The sequence below is a fragment of the Saimiri boliviensis genome, chromosome 3 (assembly GCF_048565385.1).
Source record: "Saimiri boliviensis isolate mSaiBol1 chromosome 3, mSaiBol1.pri, whole genome shotgun sequence".
In the NCBI taxonomy this organism is placed as follows: domain Eukaryota; kingdom Metazoa; phylum Chordata; class Mammalia; order Primates; family Cebidae; genus Saimiri; species Saimiri boliviensis.
The window spans coordinates 23,254,413-23,278,513 of NC_133451.1; the positions used below are offsets into that span (position 1 = coordinate 23,254,413).

General features: G+C 40.2%; 1 protein-coding gene across 2 annotated transcripts in view; it reads right to left on the reverse strand.

Moving 5' to 3' along the window:
* Positions 1-24,101, reverse strand: part of PPARGC1A (PPARG coactivator 1 alpha) — a 698,725-nt gene that overhangs the window by 463,949 nt on the left and 210,675 nt on the right. Inside the window, exon 2 of one of the 2 annotated variants that reach the window (XM_039468365.2) lies at positions 22,008-22,072. The exons of the other annotated variant lie outside the window; for it this stretch is intronic. Within the exon in view, the coding sequence (XP_039324299.2) occupies positions 22,008-22,025 (18 nt within the window). The 5' untranslated portion in view covers positions 22,026-22,072. The remainder of the gene's footprint in view (positions 1-22,007; positions 22,073-24,101) is intronic. 2 annotated transcript variants of the gene reach the window in all.

Below are 24,101 nucleotides of genomic sequence, written 5' to 3' on the forward strand. Positions count from 1 at the left end.
TACCTTAAGATGTGCATGGAAATGCCGTGTGTGAGGCTCAACGAGGCATCTGCTTTTCGTTTAGAGATCTTTGCAGGCATCAAGAGTTGGAGCAGAAAAATGAAACCTCATCTCTCCCACTGCACTTGCCATGCCAGCATCAACCTCTAGTTACACCTGTGCCTTGCACTAGAGAAAACTGCACTAAACTTTCATGGCAGAGAGTCTGATCAAAGCAGCAGCACTTTTCTGCTGTGCCCTGAGCCTTTCAAACACATACTCACATTTCCTACCCCATCTGCAAACACAGAGTGTTCTTTAAATGTATACAAATGGCACCCAGTGTTTTTGAAACACTCTTAAATAAGACCAGGATGACTCACCATTTTTCTGGTCTTATACGGATAATTATATGTTCAAAAATCCCTTTAAAAGTCACAAAAATCTATCTCTACACTTCCAATGCATTTAAATGGCAAAAGAGTTAGACATGAAGGAGCAGGACTGGCAAGGCCAATAAGAAATTAACATGAGCACTGAAAACAGTCTTTGGCCGTTTCATGGAGCTAAATTCACAAGAGTTGTGCATGTGCTTATCAGGAAATTATAGATCTCATTATTGGGGAATTGGGTGGCAGGTGCCAAAAACATTTAAATTCACTCCATTTCCAATTCATGAAGCCCATTGTAGCTTGGTACTATGGTTTTATTAGATTTGTACATTTAGCCAGGAGCCTATTATTATAATAAAATACAAAATATAATTATTGTTTTCTTGCAGTGAGAATCTCAGCATTATCTAACATTTTATTGTTTCTCCATAAAAAGAAATTCCAAGATTGGATTTTTTTTTTTTTTTTGAATTTTAAAGAAACGTTGCTTCCTCTGTCTACTTTCCGTAAGAGTTCATGCTTTATGCTGCTTGACGGGGAGAGAAAGAAAAAAGAAATTGAGATGAAGGCCATAAGTCACAGCAGTTTTCCTTTAATTATAGTATTGTACTTATATTTCTCATATTTTCTGCTGTTATCTCTGCCCAGTCAAATCTCCATTCCTTATTCAGTGCTCATTAATTGAGATGGTGTTTGGGGAAAGCTGATATATAGATATGAGTTTCATATGGCCAAGTGCTCACCTACTATTACACACCAAATGGAGTTCAATACCCATAATGGCCAATTTAGCTACTTGTCATATGATACCCAGTCCTTCATCCATCCCCTACCAATGCTCTTACAATTCCTCTTTTCTCCTCTCTCTATGCCCACTTCATGTTATTATTTTCTCTCTTCAACAGAGAATGAAAATGTTTTAGAATACTAAGGCGGGACATATTATCCGTAAGACACTGCAAAACTATGCTAGGGGCACTTTACAGTTGGAAGGGGCCTTATAGATCACGCCTTCCAGCCTGTCATTTTTCAAATGAAGATAGGGTGACTCAGGAAGATCACACTGCCTTAGTGGCAGAAGTCGGGACCTGCCGCCCACTTAGGAAGCCATCATTGAGCCCAGGTGATGTGCCAGCACTCAGCCAATGGCATCATCATCCATAATCCTCAAGATGTCATGAGGTAGGTGCCATTATACCTTCCACTTGGATGAGAAAATTGATGCACAGAGAGGTAAGGTAACTTGATGAAAGTCACACAGATAATTAGTGGCAGAGTCAAGTTTCGAGCCCAAGTTACAGAGCCTACTGTGTGTGTGGTTAGAGGTGAGGCTCTGTAACTTGGGCTCAGAACTTGACTCTGCCAAGTTTTGTAATTTACCTAATTACAGAGCCTCATCTCTAACCACAACACACAGTATCATCTTCTCAGTACTACCATGAGCTGCCTTTATACTTAGTTATTATCTATCCACACATGGAAATACATGGCTAGCGATGCTATTTTACAATAAATAAAATAAAGCATAGACTTCGGTGGGTTTGACTCCTGGCTCTGTCACTGATTAGCTAGGGAACTTGCATCATGGTCATTAACCTCTTAGAGTATTTTATTTGCCAAATAGAGACAATAACAGTACCCACTCATGGAGTTACGATGAAAGTCAAATGAGATCACTCAGCCTTCTCTGTATCAGGTACTGACACCCCAAGTTAAAGTCCTGGACACACAGCATCTATTAAATTAACCCACTGATCTCAATAGCATTGCAGCATTCCAGTATGTGAAATTTACGATGCTCTACAAATGTTAAGTCATTGGAGTGATCAAATGTACACGAAGGCTTCTCAAGAACATTTTACCTATCCACCTCCTTGGGCATTTTACCTCTCCAAAAGATCTGTTAAGTGAATCCTAGAATCCTATCAATCCAAGGGTGTGTGTGTGTTTGTGTGTGTGTAGGTGTGTACACACGTGCTCATGCTAGGTCTATCTGAATACCAATTCCCTGGAGTTTCCTGATTGAGACACCCTTTGGAAATTTTTACATTGCATTTCCTAGAGACACTTACTAAAGTTGGGGAAATAATAATGGTTAATATCTGGGCCATTGCTGTTTTCCAGGCACTTTGATATCACAGCACATGCAGCATTTTTAGACACAATTATTAGTATAATAAGTTGGATATCAAGCAATGCATCAGAAATTCAGGTTTCTTACTATACGGAAGTTTACACTGGAAAGTCAGGTTCAACTTACTCTGACTTTTTCATTCACTCATAGTTATTTATTGAGCATCTACTATGGATCAGGGACCAAGCTAGGCAAACACAAAAAAAGTCTGCTCTCTTGAGGAGCTGATGGTCCATGAAGGAAATAAGCATGCAAATAAACCATGATAAGAAAACTGCAAGTGTGCTACAAACAATGCAAAGCTCGATGGGTGCACTGCAAATAATGGTCTCCCCTCTCCTGGAAGAAAAGGAGAAGTTTCCCAAGCACACTTTAAGGAAATAAACCAAAACCACAGGCATTTAAGGGCTGATGTAGTTCCAGTCGCCTCTCTACCGCTAACTTTCTGCGTGATCTTACACAAGTCATTTGACTTTTCTAACCCTTTGTGTCTCTGTCTATAAAATGAGATCAGGAATATAACACAGGGCTAGCTAGAAATATCCACTCTCGCAGGGTAATGAGGATCACAAACTTTTGCAGGAGGTGGAATCTAAAATCTAAAATCTAAAATCAGGGGAAAATGGTGCATGGACAGAATTCATGCCGAACTCCAGAGTAAGTAGTTGGCTTGTTTTTGGTAGGAAAAAAAAATTCATATATATATATATATATATGTTATGAAAAATAAACCACTTTTCTTTACACACTAGAATCTCATGCAGAGTGGTCAATGAGTGCACACTCTCTCCAACCCAGTGCCAAGGCAGCAAAATAAATGCTAAGTCAGGAAAGAAGACGGGGGATTGGAAGGGAACAGGTGTGTTTATGTTGTCTATATAAAGAGGAGTTCCTTCTGTCTGTCTCCCTTATTCTCTCTCTGACTCCCCATGTCTCTGTGTCTCTGACCTCTCCCACCCACTCTCCCACCCCACGAACCTAAGCCCTCTCCTCAGTTTTTCCTCTTGTATTCAAGTAAATTAAATAAATGCAAGGTGTACTTTGCTGTATGTTAAAATGCTTTGCATAAATGGAAAGTGTAGTACAAATGCTGGTGACTGTTATTAGTTTAAATTAATGCCCTTAAAAGACTACCCATAATTTTCCAGAAAGGTATGTCTTATATTGAGGCTCACAAGGAATGTATAATAGACTTTGGAAGAAATAGAAGCCAAGGAGATGGAGTCTTAAATCAGAGGAGTAGAGACACAGAAGTCCTTAGGAAGTTCTGGGTGTCAGGTGAGAGGAGGGCTTGAATGCCTACTTCTCTTTTAATTATCTGATGCTCGCACTACCCTCCTTTGTTGCCTTCAGCCAGAGCTGATAAGAAAAGGCACCAATAAATATCTTGGCCGTCTGAAGAGAGAAGCCATGTTTCATGGGACTCCCTGCTTCTACAGCTGTTGTTAAAATATTACTGCTAATTAGCTGGCTAGTTATATATAAACCCTTACAAAGGAGTATTTTTACACAATCATAAAATAAATTAAACTACCAAAAATTCACGCTGTTAATTAAAATAACCCCTGTAGGAGGGGGTAAAAAATCGCTACAAGGCTGAGGTAAACAGGAGGCAATTTCACAAGCACAAACTGATTAATTTTATTTCCCATTACATGTATTTGCTAATATCATCAAAATTGGGATATAAAGCAATTTTGCCTTGACAGTAGTTCAAATGGAGACGGTTCTAGCAGAGGAATGTAGCTAGTCAGATATACCCTTGGCCCTAAGGCCGTTCTCTCTCTGGCTGGAATAAGTAGATTTTCAGCAGAGCTAGGGTCTAAATTGGGTACACTTAGGGGCAGGGAGGGAGAAGGCCCTCTCCTCAGTCCATCCAAGCAGCCTCATTGAACTCTGAGATCATTGGCAGCATGACTGTGACAGTCACATCCCCTCTCATCCAAAAATAAAAATATCTGAAGATACAAGAGAAATTCTCTCTGCTGCTGAAGGGTGGCAGAAAGATAGAGAAAATGAACTAACCCACCTCGGTGAAATGGCCAGGGCAGTTCAATCCCAATTTACTAACGCAGTTCAGCCATTCTTTTGAGCATATCTCTGCTGCCCCAGATTTTATAATGTAGCTTCACTTTTCTAAAGTTTATGTATAATTTCTATATTTAAATAATTGCCCAAATCCCTTGTGGATCATTCTTTTACAAAAGATCACAAGAGTTTAGTAAAAAGAAAAAAAAAAACCTAGAAAATACTTTTGTAACCAAGAAAAAAAAATGCTATTTAGGAAAAAATAAACTTGAACTTTCAGGGGGTTTGGCTCTTTCTGGCAGTCAAATTATACATAGACTTGAACTCAGCTGGAAGACCCCTCCATAGGCATAACATTTATATCTCCCTGGCCTTCTGTTCCCCCAGTTATTCAAAGTAAATATTAATCTGAAAAAAAAAAATTTCCTTGCAAGCACAAACATATTATTTTACATCCTTTTTGGTCAACCAGAAAAGTTTTTCAATCCCTTTGGACTCACAATGAGTTTTGCTATTTTATAGGCTCTTGATGTGGGGGTTTTCCATTCTCATACCCCTTAAAATGCATCTGCAGGCTCATGCCTTGTTTAGCACCTAGTTTTATGGATGGCGCTTCAGGAAGACCCACCAGTTTTGTCAATGGGACGCCAAACATCTGCGAGAATAAGCAAAAATTTCAGGCCTAAATCCAGATGTTTTATCTGTATAACTCCAAACATCCAGATGTTTGGGGGGAGTGGGGAACAGTGTTTTATAAATAATGCTCTGCTTTTGACAAAGAAAATGAACAGGTGCATGAACAATCCAAAAGAGCAGATAACATGGGAAAAACTCATTGCGGCTTCTGTGTGTGGTTGAATATTTTATCCCTGTCGTTTTGCTCTGCTGTCAAGTTTTCTTACAAGCCACATTTTGTACAGATTTGCGTTAGCATTAGCCAGCATTTCCCCAGCTATTAAGGAGGTGATCATCAGAGTGCTGCTCCATGCTAGAACACCAACCCTAGGTTCTATTGATTCTCTTCTTCTTAATAACTCCAGCCCACTACTGCTGCCCTGATGAGAGATCTCTTTACCCTTCATGCTGAGTGCAACACAACCTTACACTGGGTGTTCCAGCCCCCAGCTTCCACCCCCACACAGCAGCTGAATGACATTCTAAAACTCCACCTGAGGCTCTCACTCTTCCCACTCAAGGCTCCCTTCAGAGCCTCATCTTCAGGACAGAGCCCAACATCCTTGGTGTGGTCTACAGGGCTCTAGGCCAGCTGGCCACAGCCTCGTCCTGATGCTCATCCCCCAGCACTGGCCCTGTGCTCTAACCCATGACGGATAACTTGAAGTGTTCTGGAATATTCTTGTGAGTCTTCAGGCCTGTTTATCTCTGTAGCTGCAGTTTTCCTACCTGGACCACCTTTCCTCCCCTGCTGGCTTGGAAGATGTCCTCCCTTAATTCACAAGGACTCAGATGTCGCCATCTCAATAAAGTCTGTGGTGACTTCAGCAGCAGAGTTTGTGTCTCCATCCTCAGCGCTCACATGGCATTTATCCCAGGGCATCCTCTCCCTCTACTGATCTATCTGTCCCGTAGCCAACCATGACCAGGTCTGTCATCTTCATTCCCTAAACAATTCTTAAAGTCTCAATAGCCTTGATGTTAAGATAAAGACCAAAATCTATAGCCCCTGAAGCCCTACTGAGTTCCTGACCTCTGCTCTCTGAGACTCCAGTCCTGCTGGTTCCCATTACTCCCAGAGTCCTTATGCTCACTCCCATCACAGTAATTCCATCCTCCTGATGGGGATGCCAGCCCCTCCTCACCCCTCCAACCTCAGAACCTCATCAATTCCCAATCATCCTTCACAACTCAGAGAAAACAGTCTGTCTGTTAGGGAAACCTTTCTCCATCCCCCTATTCCACTCAGCTGGAGTCAAATTTTATGACTGTATGTACTCAGAACCATGCCCCTTTTCTTCACGGCCATTGTATTATATTTCATGAAAGTGAATTTCTGACTCATGTCTTTCTCTTCCATTAGACTGTAGCTTCCACAAGGGGAGGCCTGGCATTCTTGCTCATTATATCCCTAGCCCGCAGCAAGGTGCCTGGTTCACCAGAGCTGCTCATGAAGGAGTAAATGAATAATTTACATCCATTCAACATACCATCATGACCGTAATTCACTCCTTGAGTGCAGAAGCTATATTTTATTAATATTTGGAACCCAGCACAAAGTGGGTCCTCAACATGCATTTGTTGAAAGAATATCAGATGCAGATATTAGAGACTGTGGATCAGCAGCTAAGCATCCCACCTCACCTAGCAGTGAAGTAGCCATCTCTGAAATCACACAAGGAGAAGACATATTGAATGCATCAGCAATGGTCTGGAAGTAATTCAGTCAATGAACTTGATGATCATTCATATCCCTTCCTACCCTCGTGTGCTACGGTGCAACTAGAAGACTAGAAAGAGGATGGAGGTAAGGAAAAGAGAGCTGCAGAAAGGAATGAAATTGCAACAGTCTCAGAAAGGAGAGTGTCATGGAAAACAGAAAGAGTCGGGTTTTTGCCAAGGTTCTCCTAATTGCTGGCAGGTGGCAGACTTGAGAGGCTCTGTACAATATAGGTGTGAAGGCTGAAAGAGAGATGTCAAAGATAATAGCTTTAACCAGCTGTCTGATGGCTACTCCTTCCTCCTTCGCCTGGCCCTTATTTCTAGATTTAGATACAGCTCAAAAGAGACTCAGACTTTGACGAGCCAGGCAGAAAATTGTGCTAGTCACATGGAATCACTTTGACTGTTTTCTCAGCTGTTTCCCAAGAAAACAGATTTAACATTTGTCACCCTCAGTCCTGAATAAGGAAAGCGATTTCACTTTTTTCTAAAGCAAAACACCCAAGATGGACTGGGCATTTGTTGAGTGAAGAGTAGGGTTCATATTAATGGCGTGTTGAGGGTTTCTTTGTTTTACCACTCTTCCTATATTCTCACATTCAGTAAACTAAATGAATTGTCCACACCTCCTGTGGGCTTCCTAATAGAATAATCCTGCCAGGAAATAGTTCTTTTCCAGGCCCCTCACAATTTCCCTTTCCAATCTTCAGTCTCATGTCTTTGGCCATAATCAATCTATTCCTCGAATATAACAGTACCCATGAATACTGGGGGTAGAAGTAGAGGGGAAGAGAAAAAGGATAAAACCAGAATTGAGCAACACATGAATGGAGGGGTGCATAGAACGGCCTTTGATTTTTTTACATCTTTAAGCTGACAATTACAATATTTCAAATATTAGGTCTTATTGTCAGATTGTCAATTTTTGAGCATGTATCATGTGACATGTTCTTTGGACATTTTAGTTCACTGGTGTTCAATTACCTTGTAAGTTTTGCGTTATCTTTCTTATTTAATAGGGGAAGAGATTAAGGCTTAGAGAGACTAACTACCTTGCCCAAAGTCACACAGCCAGTAAGTGCAGAGCCAGGATTCAAACCCAGGTTTTCTGCCTCCCAATCCACATCTAATAACCACATCTGTACAGTTTCAAGGAGAGTCACAGAGATTTTCATTAGCAAAGACCCAGTACGCTGTCACACTAAATCAACCAGGGACAACCTGGCTCCCAAGAGGACATTTGAAAATGTCTGGAGACATTTTTGGTTGTCACAAATGGATAGGTGCTACTGGCATCTGGTGAATCGAGGATGCCCCAAACATTCTACGATTCACAGACAGCTCCCCAGCAAGGAACTATCTCAGCCAACACATGAATAGCACTGTAGTCAAGAAACACTGCACTAAATGCTCTCAGCATTATATAAAATGGGTTCTCTGCTGCCAACTTGTGACCTTCTATATTGAAAAGGGGAACAGCTCATCACTCCTTGATATACAGTTACATGATAGCAGTGTCTGGAATTGGCCTATTTTTTCTTAAGAATGGAGAAAAAAAGAAGGATGGAGAAAGAACTGGAGAGGAAGAAGAAAAAGAAAAAAGAGAGAAGGAGAAAACTAACATTAGAAACTGACAATCTGCAGTGTTCAACAGCTGGATCGCATTACATGGAAATCAGTCTCAGTGACAGCACAACAGGCTGCTTTTGTGTCTTCATGAATAACACAATGTGCTGGGTAAATGCTTTTCCCCATTTAGAAACAGGTAGTTAATGGGAATTGAAGTGATCAAATACTGCGTACCCCAAGGTTACTTACATCATGGGCCTGGGTGGCCCCAAGCTCATAAATAAAGCATTGGAGCGTCTTATTTTAGGCCTGGTCAGATAAGCAGTGCTTGCATCATGTGAACAGAGCCCACAGCGCAATATGACACTGAGCCTGGCAATTCGAGGACCTCTTAGAATGTGACATTTCAAGCACAGTACACAGAGTTCACACCCTGTGGAAGCTTCAAGGCCCACCAGGCCACAATTTTCCATCATCTTTTTGATTAAGCTGCCAAGAGAGAAGGCTGTCACTGAGCCGGACTTTAAATGATGCCAAGTTCATTCCCTACTATGCAGAAGTTAATTTGAGGCACATTTGCAACTTATAACTCTGATTTACTCATTTGCTGGTACGAGGACCACACACAGCTTGACAACCTGCCAGCTTGCATAGACTATTCTCTCAGAAAAGGTTTGGACCAAATCAAGACCCGGCTTGGCAGCTCAAAATACAGCTGCTAGACAATGGCAGAATGTGGAGTTGAATATAAGAAAAGAAAAATATCTCTTCTTTGCCTCAAATTTTTACATATAATTATGTAATCATATTCCTATTCAGATATTTTGACATAAATTGTGCTTAATTAAATTGTTGCTATTTATTGTTTTATTATTAGTACATGGCTTGTTTGCTGATATGTACTTGCAAGCCATGTGCGTGCACACACACACACACACACACACACACACACACTTATGCATGGTCCCAGTACTGTTGTTGCTTTGAAAGTAATGAAAATGCTCTCTATGAATAATCTCTCTATTTGATAGAATCAACAACAATTTTAAATAATGCCTGCTCCTCTGGTACACAAATGGCTAAATGGATAACTCTAAAGTAGTAATTTTCTGGTGTTCTTTTTTTCTTATAGATTTCCTATAATCTGTTAATATCCATCAAATAATATTCATATATTTCTATAATTCAATAATATCAATCAAATAATACATTATCGGCATGAAATAAATTCTTCCTACCATAAAAAACTTGCTCTCACAATAAATGTATTTCCCTGTGATTCATATTGTGCTGTTTCTCATTCAGACCCTGGAATCCCAAAGACACATCTTCAACAAATGTTTGTGCCTGGGCATACCCTACAATCCTAGTACTTTTGGAGGCCAAGTCGGGCAGACCACTGGAGCCCAGGGGTTCAAGACCAGTTTGGGCAACATGGTGAAACCCCCTCTCTACAAAAATTAGTCGGGTGTGGTGGCATGTATCTGTAGCCCCAGCTACTCAGGAGGCTGAGGTGGGAGGACTGCTTGAGCCTGGGAGGTTCAAGGCTGCAGTGAGCCATCATGACACCATCACCCTCCAGCCTGGGTGACCGAGCCCAACCCTGTCAAAAACAAATTAATTAGTTTAATAAATAGATGTTTGTAAACAAATTTGGGGTAAGACCTAAGTTTTAAATTTTCTATGAGATTGTATCACTAGTTGGTCATTGACTAAAAGTCACCACCAAGTCACCCATGAAACCATCTTCCAAGAGCTGGGTTCCTCTAAACACAAACCCCACCATCCCCTGCTCCGTGGGGAACCTGATCTAGAGCCTACTCTTCTGCCTCTAACATGGTTTCTCAAAGTGTGAGCCACAGAATACCAGCCTGTAAGAAATGAAGATTTCAGTACACATGTTGAGTGCTTGCTAGGAAAGCACAGTGTGCTCATCAAAAATGAAGATCCCTAGCGCCACGCCAAACCAATGAGATCTGAATCTCGGGAGAGCTGCACTTCCAACAGGATTTTCAGGTGAAATTGTCTTCTTCCTTGAGTCTTTTTTTTTTCCTTATTTTTTTTTAATTGCATTTTAGGTTTTGGGGTACTTCCTTGAATCTTGAAGCATATAGACTGGGTGCAGAAGAAAGAGTAGGGTTGTGAAAACTGTACTCCTAAACTCACTATATTTGAAATAAACTAATATCAAAATTTTCAAGTGAAAAATCATCAGTTCATTAATGCCCTACATCCTCTGGTCTTTAAATCAATAATCTCCAATTTTGTAGAGCAACCCCCTTGCTCTACAAAAGAGGAAATTGAGTTACCCTCATTATATCATGTATACTAAGGCAAGAAACTAGAAATGCAAGTGTGCTTCCGTGATATACTTTAGAATAAATTTTCAGCCACAATTTTTTTTTAAAGTTTGTTCCAGATAATCTGATAAAACTCCATGTACCTCCAGTTCCTAAAAGTTTTACTATATTTCACCAGATAATTATCCCTTTGGTTTTCTGTTCCAGCTTATCATCATTATGAAGACAGAGTAAAGAAAGTTTTAATTCAGAATTTCAGAAGATGCTCAAAAGTAAAAGAGCAGCATAATTTACGCCAAAGAGATCAGCTATACACTAAGAATTATATCTCATCCCCACGTGGCACACACAGATTGCCAATTTCAAAGACTTTTGTGAACCACACTCGAGGTAGTTGCCAGGATTGGCTGGGTAAGTGTATGCAGTGTGTGGATTTGGCACATTGCAATCATTCGTGATTATTGTGCTGCAGCTGGGATCCTGTGAATGGAGTTGCAGGGCCCATTTCACCTACCATAGATTTCTACAGCCCACAAATGAAGAGATTTGCAGATATAAATTGGCATTCACTCATTCCCACCAACTAAAATGTAAGCACTTCAGGGAGAAGAACTGTGTCTCCTGTTTCTGTGTATCGTACCTCCTTTCCCTGCTTCCCCCCACCACACCTAATATCCATCTGTCTGGAAACAGAGTTTCCCTTCCCAAAAGATAGCTGTAGCATTATAAGAACCATTCCATAATGGCCAGTATTTATGGGATGAAGAAAGTCTTCACCCCTGGTTTATGGCTACAAAGACTAAACAAAGCACATTATCTGCCAAAACTCAAGAAAACTCTGTATTTCTTCTCTCTCTCTCTCTCCTTTTTTTTTCTAGACAGAGTCTTGCTCTTGTCACACAGGCTGGAGTACAATGGAGTGATCTTGGCTCACTACAACCTCTGCCTCCCGGATTCAAGCAATTCTCCTGCCTCTGGCTCCCTTGTAGCTATGATTACAAGTGCCCACCACCATGCCTGGCTAATTTTTCCATTTTCAGTAGAGACGGGGTTTCACCATGTTGGCCAGGCCTCGTGATCCACTTACTTTGGCCTCCCAAAATGCTGGGATTACAGGTTTGAACCACCATGCCTGGTCTAGAACCCTGTATTTCTTAAATAGAGACATGAACTACTTTCCCAAAAGAGCTGGAGATAAGATAGCAGTACACCACCCACTGCTGGGAAAAAAAAAAATAATAATAATAATGTGTATTATCAGCAAGCTTTGTGCAAATTCAGCTCCTTTTAGTCTGTAACTACAGAGAACACAAGTGTCATACCCTCCCCCAGCAACCACGACACCTTTATCTGGAAACCAGCTGTATTTGAGATTTACTGTGTGGCCTTGGGCAGCTCATTTAACCTCTCAGTGTCTTAATTTCTTCATCTGGAAAATGAAGACGCTACCTACATCATGGGCACAGCATTTCAAGGTTAATGCATGAGGCTGATATTGAAATTCAGCTTAGCAGGGGAACGTCTAATTCTGGGGAGGAAGTCAGGCACAGCAGTGCCCTTCTGGGGGTTATAACATGTGCAGGTTCACAGAGCCGGGCCCTAAGGTCAGGAATGCACATGGCAAGCTCAGTAAGCCACTCCAAATTCACCACCTGGAGTCTTTTATTGTTATTGCCAAGTAGAGTTGATAAAGCAAACAGAGCAAAGGGTCGGGAGGCCTAATTTATCAAATGTTATTGATACAGATCTCATATTGACAGGCAATGTGCCGCTTTTAGATTCAGACCCATAAATCCATTTTATAATACAGTCCAATCCCAACACTTCGCCCCCAAATCCATCCATCTAGACATTAGAAATCCATCCTGCTTTCCCTGCAGTCTGTCAAATGTCACCACAGAGTGCAGAAGCCACCCTGCCAAGTCTATATCCTGAACTAAATCCCAATGGAAACTTCCCAGATATAAATAACCACTATGAACATACAGGAAAGAAAAATAGCTATGAAGTTGCACTCTTACTTTTTTTTTTCTTTTTAGCCTGTGACAAGTTGCACTCTTACTTTTTTTTTTCTTTTTAGCCTGTGACAAGTAAAAATCATAGAGTTACTCACTCTCCAAAAACAATCTAAAACCAGAAGGTTTAACCAATCCAATTTTCTAGTCACTGTGACAACTATTTTAATCTGTGAGGCAGCGTTCAGGACACGTACACAGGCCTCGCCTATGGTTGTTTCACAGGCAGCCCCTGCTGGAAACTCCAAAAGCGGCTTCCGTTCCTGGACTCACTGTGGGCAGTGGCATCTGATGACATTCAGGGTCTCAGGCTATGAAGACAGAATTCTCCTGTTACAGTTAGAGAAGGAGGAACTTTCCTTTGACTTGAGGATTGATAGTAAGGTCCTGGAAGAGCGGTTGGGAGGAAACCCCAGGTTAATAGTGGGAGGGGAAACTCACTCAATGCTTTGGCAAAGCAGGAAAACGTGACATAAAGAAATCAGAGAACTGAGCCTGAACATGGGGCTATCTGGGCTTGAATCACACAGAGCCAAATATGTGTGACTTTGATTAAACTAGACCTCCCTAAGCCTCAATTTCCCCACTGGTGACAGGTGAAGGGGGTTATGTAAGATTCAAATAGTACAAAAGCCCCTAGCACAATACCTAGCACATAGTAAGTGCTCAATACATGTTCGTTAAACCATAATCTGAATCAAGAAATTTGGAATTATTGATATCATTCATTAACTAATGGGCAGAAGTTCATTTATTGAATGCACACCTTATGTCAAGGACAACACTGAATGGTGGAAATAGGTGAAAGGAACAGATTATGATGCTCAGGAAAAGACAGAGGAAATGGGAAGGACTATATAAGGAGACTGGTTGTCTCTAGATATGAGGACCTGGTGTAACGTGGGTAGGACACTGCAGATGTGGAGCCTGCAGGGCAGGTGTGCCACACCCAGGCTCAGGGAACTATGTAATTATCCCACCGTTTCTTAACCGGGGTGACTGATTACCTTCTGGTTTCCTGCAGTTTCTGGACTAACACCTGTGCTCATTTGCTCAGGGAATGCAAACTCATCTTAATATTAGCCTCAAACAGATTGATAGGAAGGTACATCTGCAATATAAAAGCCTAAGCATAGATTGGCTTAGGATTATCTGAGCTTTTAGATTTTTCTGATCGTATCCAGAGGAGAGATACAGGGGTAGACACAGGTGTCATCCTGAAAAGCTAAAGGTAAATTAAAATGCCATCTAGAGGATTAAACTCTTTTTCCCATCGAGTTGCAACAGGCATTTGCATTTTGGGGGCATGGATTCTGTGAAATCTGCCCTCAAGCACAAGAAAAAGAAGGAGGCAGGAAGAGGTAAAAGAAGAGAAAAAAGAGGAACGAGAAGGGATGGGGCACGAGGAGGAGGAAAAACTAAGTAACTCCCAAATAGCACAGGTCTCAGGCTGGCCATTCAGAAGTCTGAGTCAAGGAGAGGTTTTTGCCCCTCTGCAGTGGAATGCAGGAAATCAGAGTGAACTCATCAAGCTACAAGTCTTTCCTTCCCTGAGCCTCCTACCCTACAACAGACATATTTGCTTCTCCCTCAGAATTTAAAGGATTTGTTGTTGTTTCACACAACAGTGATTTGGAGGCAGTAGCCTCCCATGGTAGCCCCAATCTGTCCTTACCACTGTCTTCCACTGCCCCAGAATTTCCCAGGCCAAACTCACCTGGGGAACACCTACAGGATTTAGGTCATATTTGATAGCATGACCGCTATTATTCATTTTATAGGATTCATTTTAAATCAAGTTACTTTTTAAAACTACTATTATTCTAAGCAACAATATATATAAAAACCATTGTTTTTCTGTGCTAGTTATAGCTTCCTAACATACATTAATTAGCATGTCATTATTATTAAAGTAGCCTAGCATATTTATTAGCTATGCCACTACTAGCTGTGTGATCTGAGGCAAGTTATTTAACTTCTCTGTGCCTTAGTCTTCATGGTCTGTTAAATAACCAATACCTACTTCATAGAGTCAGTATGAGGACTACATTAGCTAATACTTGTAAAATCTAGAATCTTGTACCATCTAGAATCTTCTACATGAACAACACTTTGGAAACACTGAACTATGCACAAAAGTATAAATCATCCCTTACTTCAAGGTTTGCTTATGCTGTCCTGCTTCTTTGGGTACTCTTTTGCCCCCTCCTTTTCCTGCCTCAACCAAAACTAAAACCAAACTAATAAACAACACGCTGTCATCCCTGCTCTCCTTGAAAGCCTACCTATTCTAAAGTCCTTCTTAAATAAAATATAATTATAGCCATTTATTTTAATGGCAGCCACTTGAGTATCAACTTACTGCCCCATGCTCAGTACTTTTCACACATCATCTAGTTCAATCTTTATTTTGACTTTAAGAAGAAGACTCAGCTTAAAGAGATTAGGTCATTTTTCTGAGATCCTACAATAGGAGAGTCAGGATTCAAATCCAGGCCTGTCTGACTCCACTACCTGTGAATATTATTCCATCATGCCATGAGGTACCACTAGGAAGCTTACTCTTCCAAGAGTACATTACAGTGCCCAACCAGACAGGAGTGCCCTCTCTGCTCTCACGGTGTGTACTTCTCGTATCAGATTTAGTAAACCGACACTGTGATGTGACTATTAATTAGTCTGTCTTGGCCAGGCGTGGTGCCTCATGTCTGTAATCCTAGCACTTTGGGAGGCTGAGATGGGCAGATTGCCTGAGTTTAGGAGTTCAAGACCAGCCTGGGCAACACAGTGAAATCCCATCTCTACTAAAAACACAAAAATTTAGCCAGGCATGGCAGCATGTGCCTGCAGTCCCAGCTAGGAGGCTGAGGCAGGAGAATTGCTTGAACCTGGGAGGTGGAGGTTGCAGTGAGCTGAGACTGATCGCGCCACTGCACTCCAGACTGGGTGACAGAGACTTCATCAAAAAAAAAAAAAAAAAAAAAAAATTGTCTGTCTTTTTCCCCTGTTATTCAGGATAACTCTATTTTAAGCATTTCGGAAGGAAATCATTCTACATTTTCCTTGCATTCTATGAGACTGAATTTAATATTTTCTTTACACCTCTGGTCATCTTTACCAACACAGTAATGTTCTATGATGTAAACATGGCTTTAGGGCAATTTTTTTTCTGTGCAGCTTAGGGTGACTATTAAAAAACCAGATTCCTGAGTCCCTCCCCAGATCTACTGAATCAGAATGCCTGGGTTAAGGACCAGGAATCCCTGGAGTTTGGGAACCACCGCCTTAGGGTGTGTGTATGTGTTTGATCCTGCTTGCTACTCCCAGATGGCTCTTTAGTTCATGTTTCTGCCTTCTGTGGTTTTTCTGACCTCTCCCACCCTTCAATTGACAGCTTTCACTTCTCACTGCCAGCCAAGATTGCTGGATAAATGTTTCCTATTTCTTCTTCTACCCACTAATGCTATGGTTTCCAAACCATTTCTTTTTAGCTTTAGGACACTTTCTTGAAAACTGATTCTTAGATGCCCAATATAAAGCACCTCATTTCAGAGCTATTCCGGTGGAATATGAGTGAGTGGCCTGGATTTCCAATGCTCATCTAGTTCCCCTAACTCCCATCTCCACCACCTATGATGGCCCCGAGGCCCCTCCTCCGATTCCCAGGGTGTCCATAGAGAACATTCTTAATACCACTGAAATAATACAAGCTTCTGTCAAATGTTATCATAGTTTTGTAGGACAGATACCTTATTTTTTATAAACATTCCAGATTACGAGAAAAGGGCTTTATTTTTTTCTTTCATCTAAGTTTGTCACTGTAGTCCAAAACCAAGTGTGTCATTCTTTCTATTTGAGGGCATATCACCAAATTTATAATATAGTCTCTATATTATATTTGCAAAATTGCCCCTTACAGTGAAAATTCCTGACTTGGAAAATGACGATCGCATTGTATTTGTAATTGGACTCCCATTTCCTTTTGAAAGGATCTCAGAAAAATAATGGTCAAGAGAATTTATCTTTTTTAAAAAGTCTCCCCTCTGCAAAAGAAGGTGTCAGAGCATCTGGGAAAGCATTCTAACCTTTAAGGTTTTGGTCACTTTATATTGATGGTATTTTAAATAGGTTAGTATGCTAGTAGTCTAAAAACAAGGTTCAAGCAGCAGTTTTTGAAACTTGAAAAACAAATTTCAGCAAAGTTCTTTTAGTGCTTTTTGTCCCTTTTCTTCCAAAATTCATAATTTTGAGACTCAGAATTTAGGAAGCCTATTTAACATCACGTGTGCTAGAGGCAAAGGATTGAGAATATTGTATCGAAGTTACAACATGATTACTATAGTTTATCAGGACAAAGTTCAAATTTGTATATACAGAAAGAAATACCATAAATGTGGCAAGGCATTAGCTATTGATGATCATAGGTAGAAGGTATGCAGAGTGCTGCTTGTATTATTCTTTCAACTTTTCTGTAGCTTTGAAATTTTTCTAAATAAAATTGGCGGGAGGCAGAATTTCAAACACAGGTAGAAATCAAGCATAGTCACATCATTTCAGAGCTTACATCATACATGTAAGACTAACACATTCAACAGGGCCTGGGCCATGGTGAGATATGTGGGGCCTCTAGGACACAAAATTTAAGGAAGCACTTGTGCGACCCTGAGAGTGAGTACCTCTTTCAATCTGTCACCTTACACACCTCACTTGCCTAGTGCTAGCCCTGTTGTTGAACTAAAGCAAATGCATCTATGTTCTCCAACAGACCACAGCAAACTCTTCTAACTCCTAAAAAGAAGAAAGTTAAATCTAATTTCTTCCACGCAATCATTCACTCATTTATTCTCCAAACATCTGTGGAATCCACTCTATGTTAAGTAACCATCCTGCATGTGTTAATGGGTGTGTTAGATACCGGGGATGCCAACAATGGACGAGTTCCTGCTAAAATATATTACTATCTGCCAAACACTGATTTAGTAATATTATTTTTATCACCATCACCATCATCATCATGTATTTAATAAATATTTCTTGAATGAGCAAAACCAAAGTCTACATATTGGTTCTTACTCAAAGACTTGTCACGTTTATATGAACATGAAACGTTTCCCTTGATTGCCTGATAACATAGCTAACATTTACTGAATGGATACAAACCACCTGGTGTCTTATAAGTTCCTTCCACATATTAACTCAATGAAGCCTTTTACCAACACAAAGATGCAGGTGCTAAGATTCTCCTTTTACAGGTAAGAAAATATATGATAGATTGGGTACCTTTTCCAGAAACACAGAAAGAAAGAGGCCACAGCAGGTTTGAATCCAAGGAGCTCAGCTCTGGAGCCTGACTTTTCAGAGGCTCCACAAAGCAATCTCACATTTACTAACCCAGAGAGGCACTTTGCAGTTCCAAAAAGCTCTCTTCTTCAGGTTGCCTTTCACCCATTACTGCATAGAACGATCTAGATAGCACCAGGGACATTTTTAGCAAAGTGATCCTCAACTTCCATGACCTGGGCAGGCAAGTCAGATATTGGGGGACATCTTGCTTAATTTCACCTTGTCTAAATACAACCGACTAAAAATAACCTGAAAGGGAAGTGTCTCAGAACCGCAACAGGAGCTGCAGAAGGCTGCAGAGGGCATGACGTGAAAGAAGGATCCTGGCCTCCAGAAAACACTGCTGATGCTTTTCAACATCAGCAAGTTGCATATTGTGATGCGAACACAAAGTTTCCAATTATTGAAATTCCATAGTGTATTTAATTATGCAATTATCTTATTGTATTAACAAGAGCTAGAGCACAGCAGCAATTGCTGAGATTTTTACAATTTGGAAGAGCAGAATGTATTCTTTCCCTCAGCTGATTACTTCTCATAAATCTGTCCATTTTTCAGGGATTATGGAAATGATCCTATTTTTGGAATGCTTCATTCAGAAATCCAAAGCAAGTCAGCACCCCCACTCTTTCCACTCCGATACTTAAGTATGATCCTTGTAAAGACTGAGCATAGCTCAGGGGAAAATGTCTGCAAATTCACATCATTTTTGTTCCCATTAATCACTTAAGACTCTTTCCTCTTTTGAAATTCAAATAAATATAGTTTAAATATACATTTAAAGAGCAGTTGTACAAATTACATATTGTCAATGATGCAAACACAAATACATTCTTTTTCATTTGCTTAATAAGGATTTATACCAAAGGGTTCATGTATCAGACTGTAAAACCTGAGTACTCCATCAAAACACCTCAAATAGGTATGCTGTGATACTATTATGCATTTCTATTTGCCTCAGTTACTTTGGCAAATATGAAATGTAATCATGCAAAATTAAACATTCCATACATTTTCTATTCATTCTCTAATACTCTCCCTATATTCTGAAATAGGCTATCACATTTTCAAGTTTAAGGGGACAAAAAGTGAATCAGATTTCTTGTTTCCAAAAGCATTATGAGTAATAGGTCTTTTTACTTACAGCTTTTCATCTAAGATCACTAGGCTCTTCACACATAAAACATAATTAATCCATACAGTCTGCTACATACCTACCCAATGGGAGCCCTCCTTGCTGATGAGAAGCCATACCTGTATTTTCTCAATGTAAATTTCGTCCAGGCTTTTAGGAATGATGCTTCATTTACTGGTGCATGATCAGGAGGCATAATCATATGTGAGAAACCTGGCTTCTTCTCCCAAATAAGTAAGAGATAGGAAAACAAACCCTGGACCCCAATTGCCTGGTGTTTGGATATCAGTTTTGCAAACATTCAGCTATGAGATGATGGAGCAAGTTGCCCCACTGCCCTGTGCTTCTGTTTTTGTAGTGATAAAATTGGGATAACAATAGTACCTGTCCCATAGGGTTGTTTGGTGAATGAGTTAATACATGTAAATCCTCGAGAATACAGCCTTAATAGCATGAACTGTTATTATCTTGTCTTGTCCTTCCCACATGTGATACCTGATGCCTTTCAAATCCATTTCCCCACAATTAACTCATTGGAATCTCACCATCTTCCTGTGAAATAGTGGAAATAGATGCTATTATTTCCATTTTACAGATGAAGAAAGTAAGTTCCAGAGAGGGTTGCCAGCAGTCAGGACTGGAACTCCCAGAACCTAGACTAATATTTCCACTTTTCCTCTTTATATCCAGAACAAACTGACACAGTGACCCAGACAGTTCCCTGCTTATTTTGTGGGGGAGGAAGGGGGTCTTGTTTCAAAGGAGACATGGAAAGCACTCTGTTGCCAAGGTTTGTCTTGCATATCAAAAAAGATCCAGATCGGCAGGAGGCATGTGAACAAGTCTGCCGTCATGATTTCTGCTAACTATGAAATGAAAGTTAATTTCATGCCTCACATTCACAGACAAAAAGGTTCAGAGCTGTTTAAATTCTCTTCAGTCCAATGACAGTTAGTAAACAGGAGACTTCGTGTTCTAATGCTTGAAATCACCCTTCGTATCTCAATATATTATTTATGCACTCAGCTTAAAATAAACAGCAACTCCGAAGTAGGTGAGTGGTCTCATTTAGTAGGAACTTTTTTTTCACTCTGACAGTTACTTTAAAACATGGGTAAACAACCTTAATTCACTTTTAACGAATTAGTAGGCTACTGCTGTGTCTACAGGAGGCAAGCAGATTGTATTATTCACCAAAACAACTTCCTTCCTGTCAATCATCTGCACCTCACAGAGGGCTGTGGACTTTGCTGTCTTGATACTCAAACCAATCCACGGGTGCATGTAGTTCCAGATGATTTCTTCAGAGGTCATTGTCTTCCAAAACTTTGATTAGATCTCTGGACTCTGAGAGGCTGAATGTGGCCTGGAGAAGATAGATTCTCAGTGCTGCTTGTTAAAAACATATAGACAGATAAGAACTTTTCCAGAGGAGTAAAGAGTTTTGGGAATGATGGCAGTGAGCTCTAGCTGTTGAAGGAACTGAAGCTGACAGAGACCACTGCAGGGGGAGACCCGATAGGTGTCACTAAATATTTGAAATGGTGTCATTTTGTAGGAGGAAGACTTGTTCATTGTAGGGATGAACAGTAAAAGTAGAATCCAAGGGCAGAGATACATAGGGCTTGGATTTATGTTTAACTTGAGAAGGAATTCTGTAACTGTCAGAGTCACGTTTTTAGGTTGTAGACTTTCTGCCTCTAGAGGTTCTCAGGCTCAGTCAGCTGGAACCCTTAGAACTGGCCAACAAATGGGGCTAGATGAGACGTACAAGACCCTTGCAGAGTTAGATCCTACAGCCGCATGAATCCAAGGGTTACTCACTAAAATAGGCTTCAATAAGCAGTCCTAATCTTAAACTTCTCTATTATAGATTTTAAAGTGTGACAGCCACCAATTAAAAGAAAAAAAACAGATCGAACCATGGTTAAGCACTGGGCATACAGCTGGCCAGCCAATGGTTGCTCACACAATTCCAGGGCATTGGTTGGCCTGGCAATATAAAAAGATGCACCATTCAATGGAGAAAATCTACTGAAGCAGGTGCTTTGGGATCGCACAGTCTCCTCATGCCCTTCTGTAGCCTTTGCCATTCCATGGGTAGGAGGCAATTCCCAGGCCACCTGGACTGTAAGCTGCTTAAGGATGGGTGATCACACTTAGCTCACCAATCTGGTTGGCCTCCTCCCCCTGCTCCGAGTCTGGAAACACAATAATTAGCAAACTGTCTAATCAGTTATGTTTCTTCCTTAACAAAACATCCTTCATCTCATGGAAACATTGTCTCTCCCTAAAATCAACCACTTCTTTGAGACACAAACTGACTGCTCAAAACACAAGTTAAATACAATTTAAAAAGAAAGGAAGATAGAGTTGAGAGAAGAGAAATAAAGATACCTTACATTTATATCCATGGTTCATATCAACATTTTTACATATAATAATATATAGACATATTTTGTCCAAATTATCCAGGAGGCATTGCTTGAATTTATATTTACAGAAGGTGGCAGGGGGAGGTGGCTTTTCTACACCCAACATAATTGTCAAAACGTTAAGAGTTCAGAAACATTAAATGCCTCAAACGAAATCAGATTATCAGTATCTGGGTGTGAAACTATGTGTTATGGATTTCCTGATACAGCAAGAGCAGACATCTGGTATTTGCACTTTGGAATAACAGAAAATAACATGACAATAATGCATTATACTTACAAAGTACCCTTCATCCATGGGGCTCCAATTTTACCAATATTAGTTCACTGATTTTCGCAAAAAACCTGAAAGGCAGAGGGTAAGTTTGTGTTACCCCCACTTTGCAGATGGGGATACTGAAAGGCAATAGGTTATTAATTATTGGTCCATTATGGTGAGAATTCAGTAATGGGAGAACAAGAATTGCCATTTTGGCCTTCCCCATCACAATGCGTCTTGGCCACCCATCTTTCCCAAGGGGACTGATATTTCCTACATCATTTCCACCACAATCTCAACATACTAAACACATTTTATGATAAGACAGTGACAAGTGTAACCCCTTGTTTTCATGAACCCAGACACCAATATTCTTTTAATACTAGAGGTAAGATTGGAAAAATTCCCACATCCAGTTTAAAATATGGAAGAAAATATTGGATTGACAAAATGCAACCATCCTACTAAAATTTGGCCTGAAAATAATGTTACTACTGTTCAGTTTGTTATATACTTATGTTCACATTTCAGCATATGGACTTGTCTTTTAAAAATATTGCAAGGAAGTCAGAATACTTCAGAAGTAATTTCGTTAACAACGTTTTTAGAAGGGTGTATTTTTAACAGTCCTTTCTAGGACATCCCATCCTTTATACCAGTTTCAGGCCATTTATTCATGCATTGAAAAAAATAATCAGTATTTATTGAGTTCTTACTATGTATAAGTTTAGAACTGTATGTGGCTTCTTGGAGGACACAAAAATGTGTAAGACATAGGTTCCGCCATCAGGAAACTTATAAACCTGTGGTTCAATAATTCTATTACTGTGACAACCATGCTAATCACACACTCTACAGAAAGATCCGATCGTTTGTAAAGATTCCTGGTAAGTCACAGATACCAATCCCAGAAGGATGGCACCTTCAGAAAATATTCCAAAAAAGGGATTAGTTTTGGTTCTGTTTATGAGACATACTATTTGGGATTACAGAAATACTAAAAGATGGGTCTCCTTAAAATGTCCGCCCCAGAGTTTTCCCAAAGCCCATGATGTGAGGGTCACAATCTCTCACTGTCTTCTCCTTACTCACCTCTGCAGTAGCACTGACTCCTTTACTCATCCTCAAATACCCAAGCACATTCCCACCTCAGGAACTTCATCCTTTCAGCTGTTCCTTTTGCTTGGGCCAATCTTGTTGCAGTATTTCTACGGCTTACTCCTTCCCTTTCATCAGATCTCTGCTTAAACACCTGCTCAGTGATGTCTCCCTGACCATCTATACATTCACATGCCACAGAATGGGTGTCACAGAATGACGTTTCAGCCAACAACTGACCACATACATGAGGTGGTCCCATAACGTTATAATACAGTGATACCATATTTATACTGTAACTTTTCTATGCTTAGATACGAATACTTACCATTGTGTTACAATTGCCTAGAGTATTTAGTGCAGTTACATCGTAGCCTACAGGTTTGTAACCTGGGAGCAACAGCATATATAGGGAATTTTTTTTTTTTTTTTACTGCTAACTTCTAGTGTGAAGACACTCCATGAATATTGATTGAATCCATGATTCACAGCATTAAACTGGGTGATCTTCCTTTTTTCTATCTTTTAACTCTCCTATAATTACTAATAAATGAATTTCAATACTGAATCACCATAGATTTTTTCCACCCAAAGGAAAAAATTAAAACTCCACAAACCCTCAATGAAATACTTCTGGAAAATATAATAAACACCCGTTTTTATCATTTCCCCTTATTTTGAGTGCCAGAGTGCCAGGTGGGTGACCTGGCTTCTTAGCTAGCTCTGCTGTGATCCCTTACCTTCTCCTCTCCCTCTGCCTTTGTTTCTCAAGAGTAAAATAAAGCTTAAAAAGCTTATTTCTGAAGTTCCTTCTAGTTTAGAAACTAGGTGATAGGCCAAATTATACTCATATTTTTACATCTTCTGATTTAACAGCACTTACTAAGTATAAGCTTATCTCAAAGGTAGCAAGGTCATCATTTCATACTAAGCAAAGCAGGAATACTGGAGGGAAGACTGTGAGTGTCTAACTACATCTACAAGTGTACCAATTCTGGGCAAACACCACAGTGATCA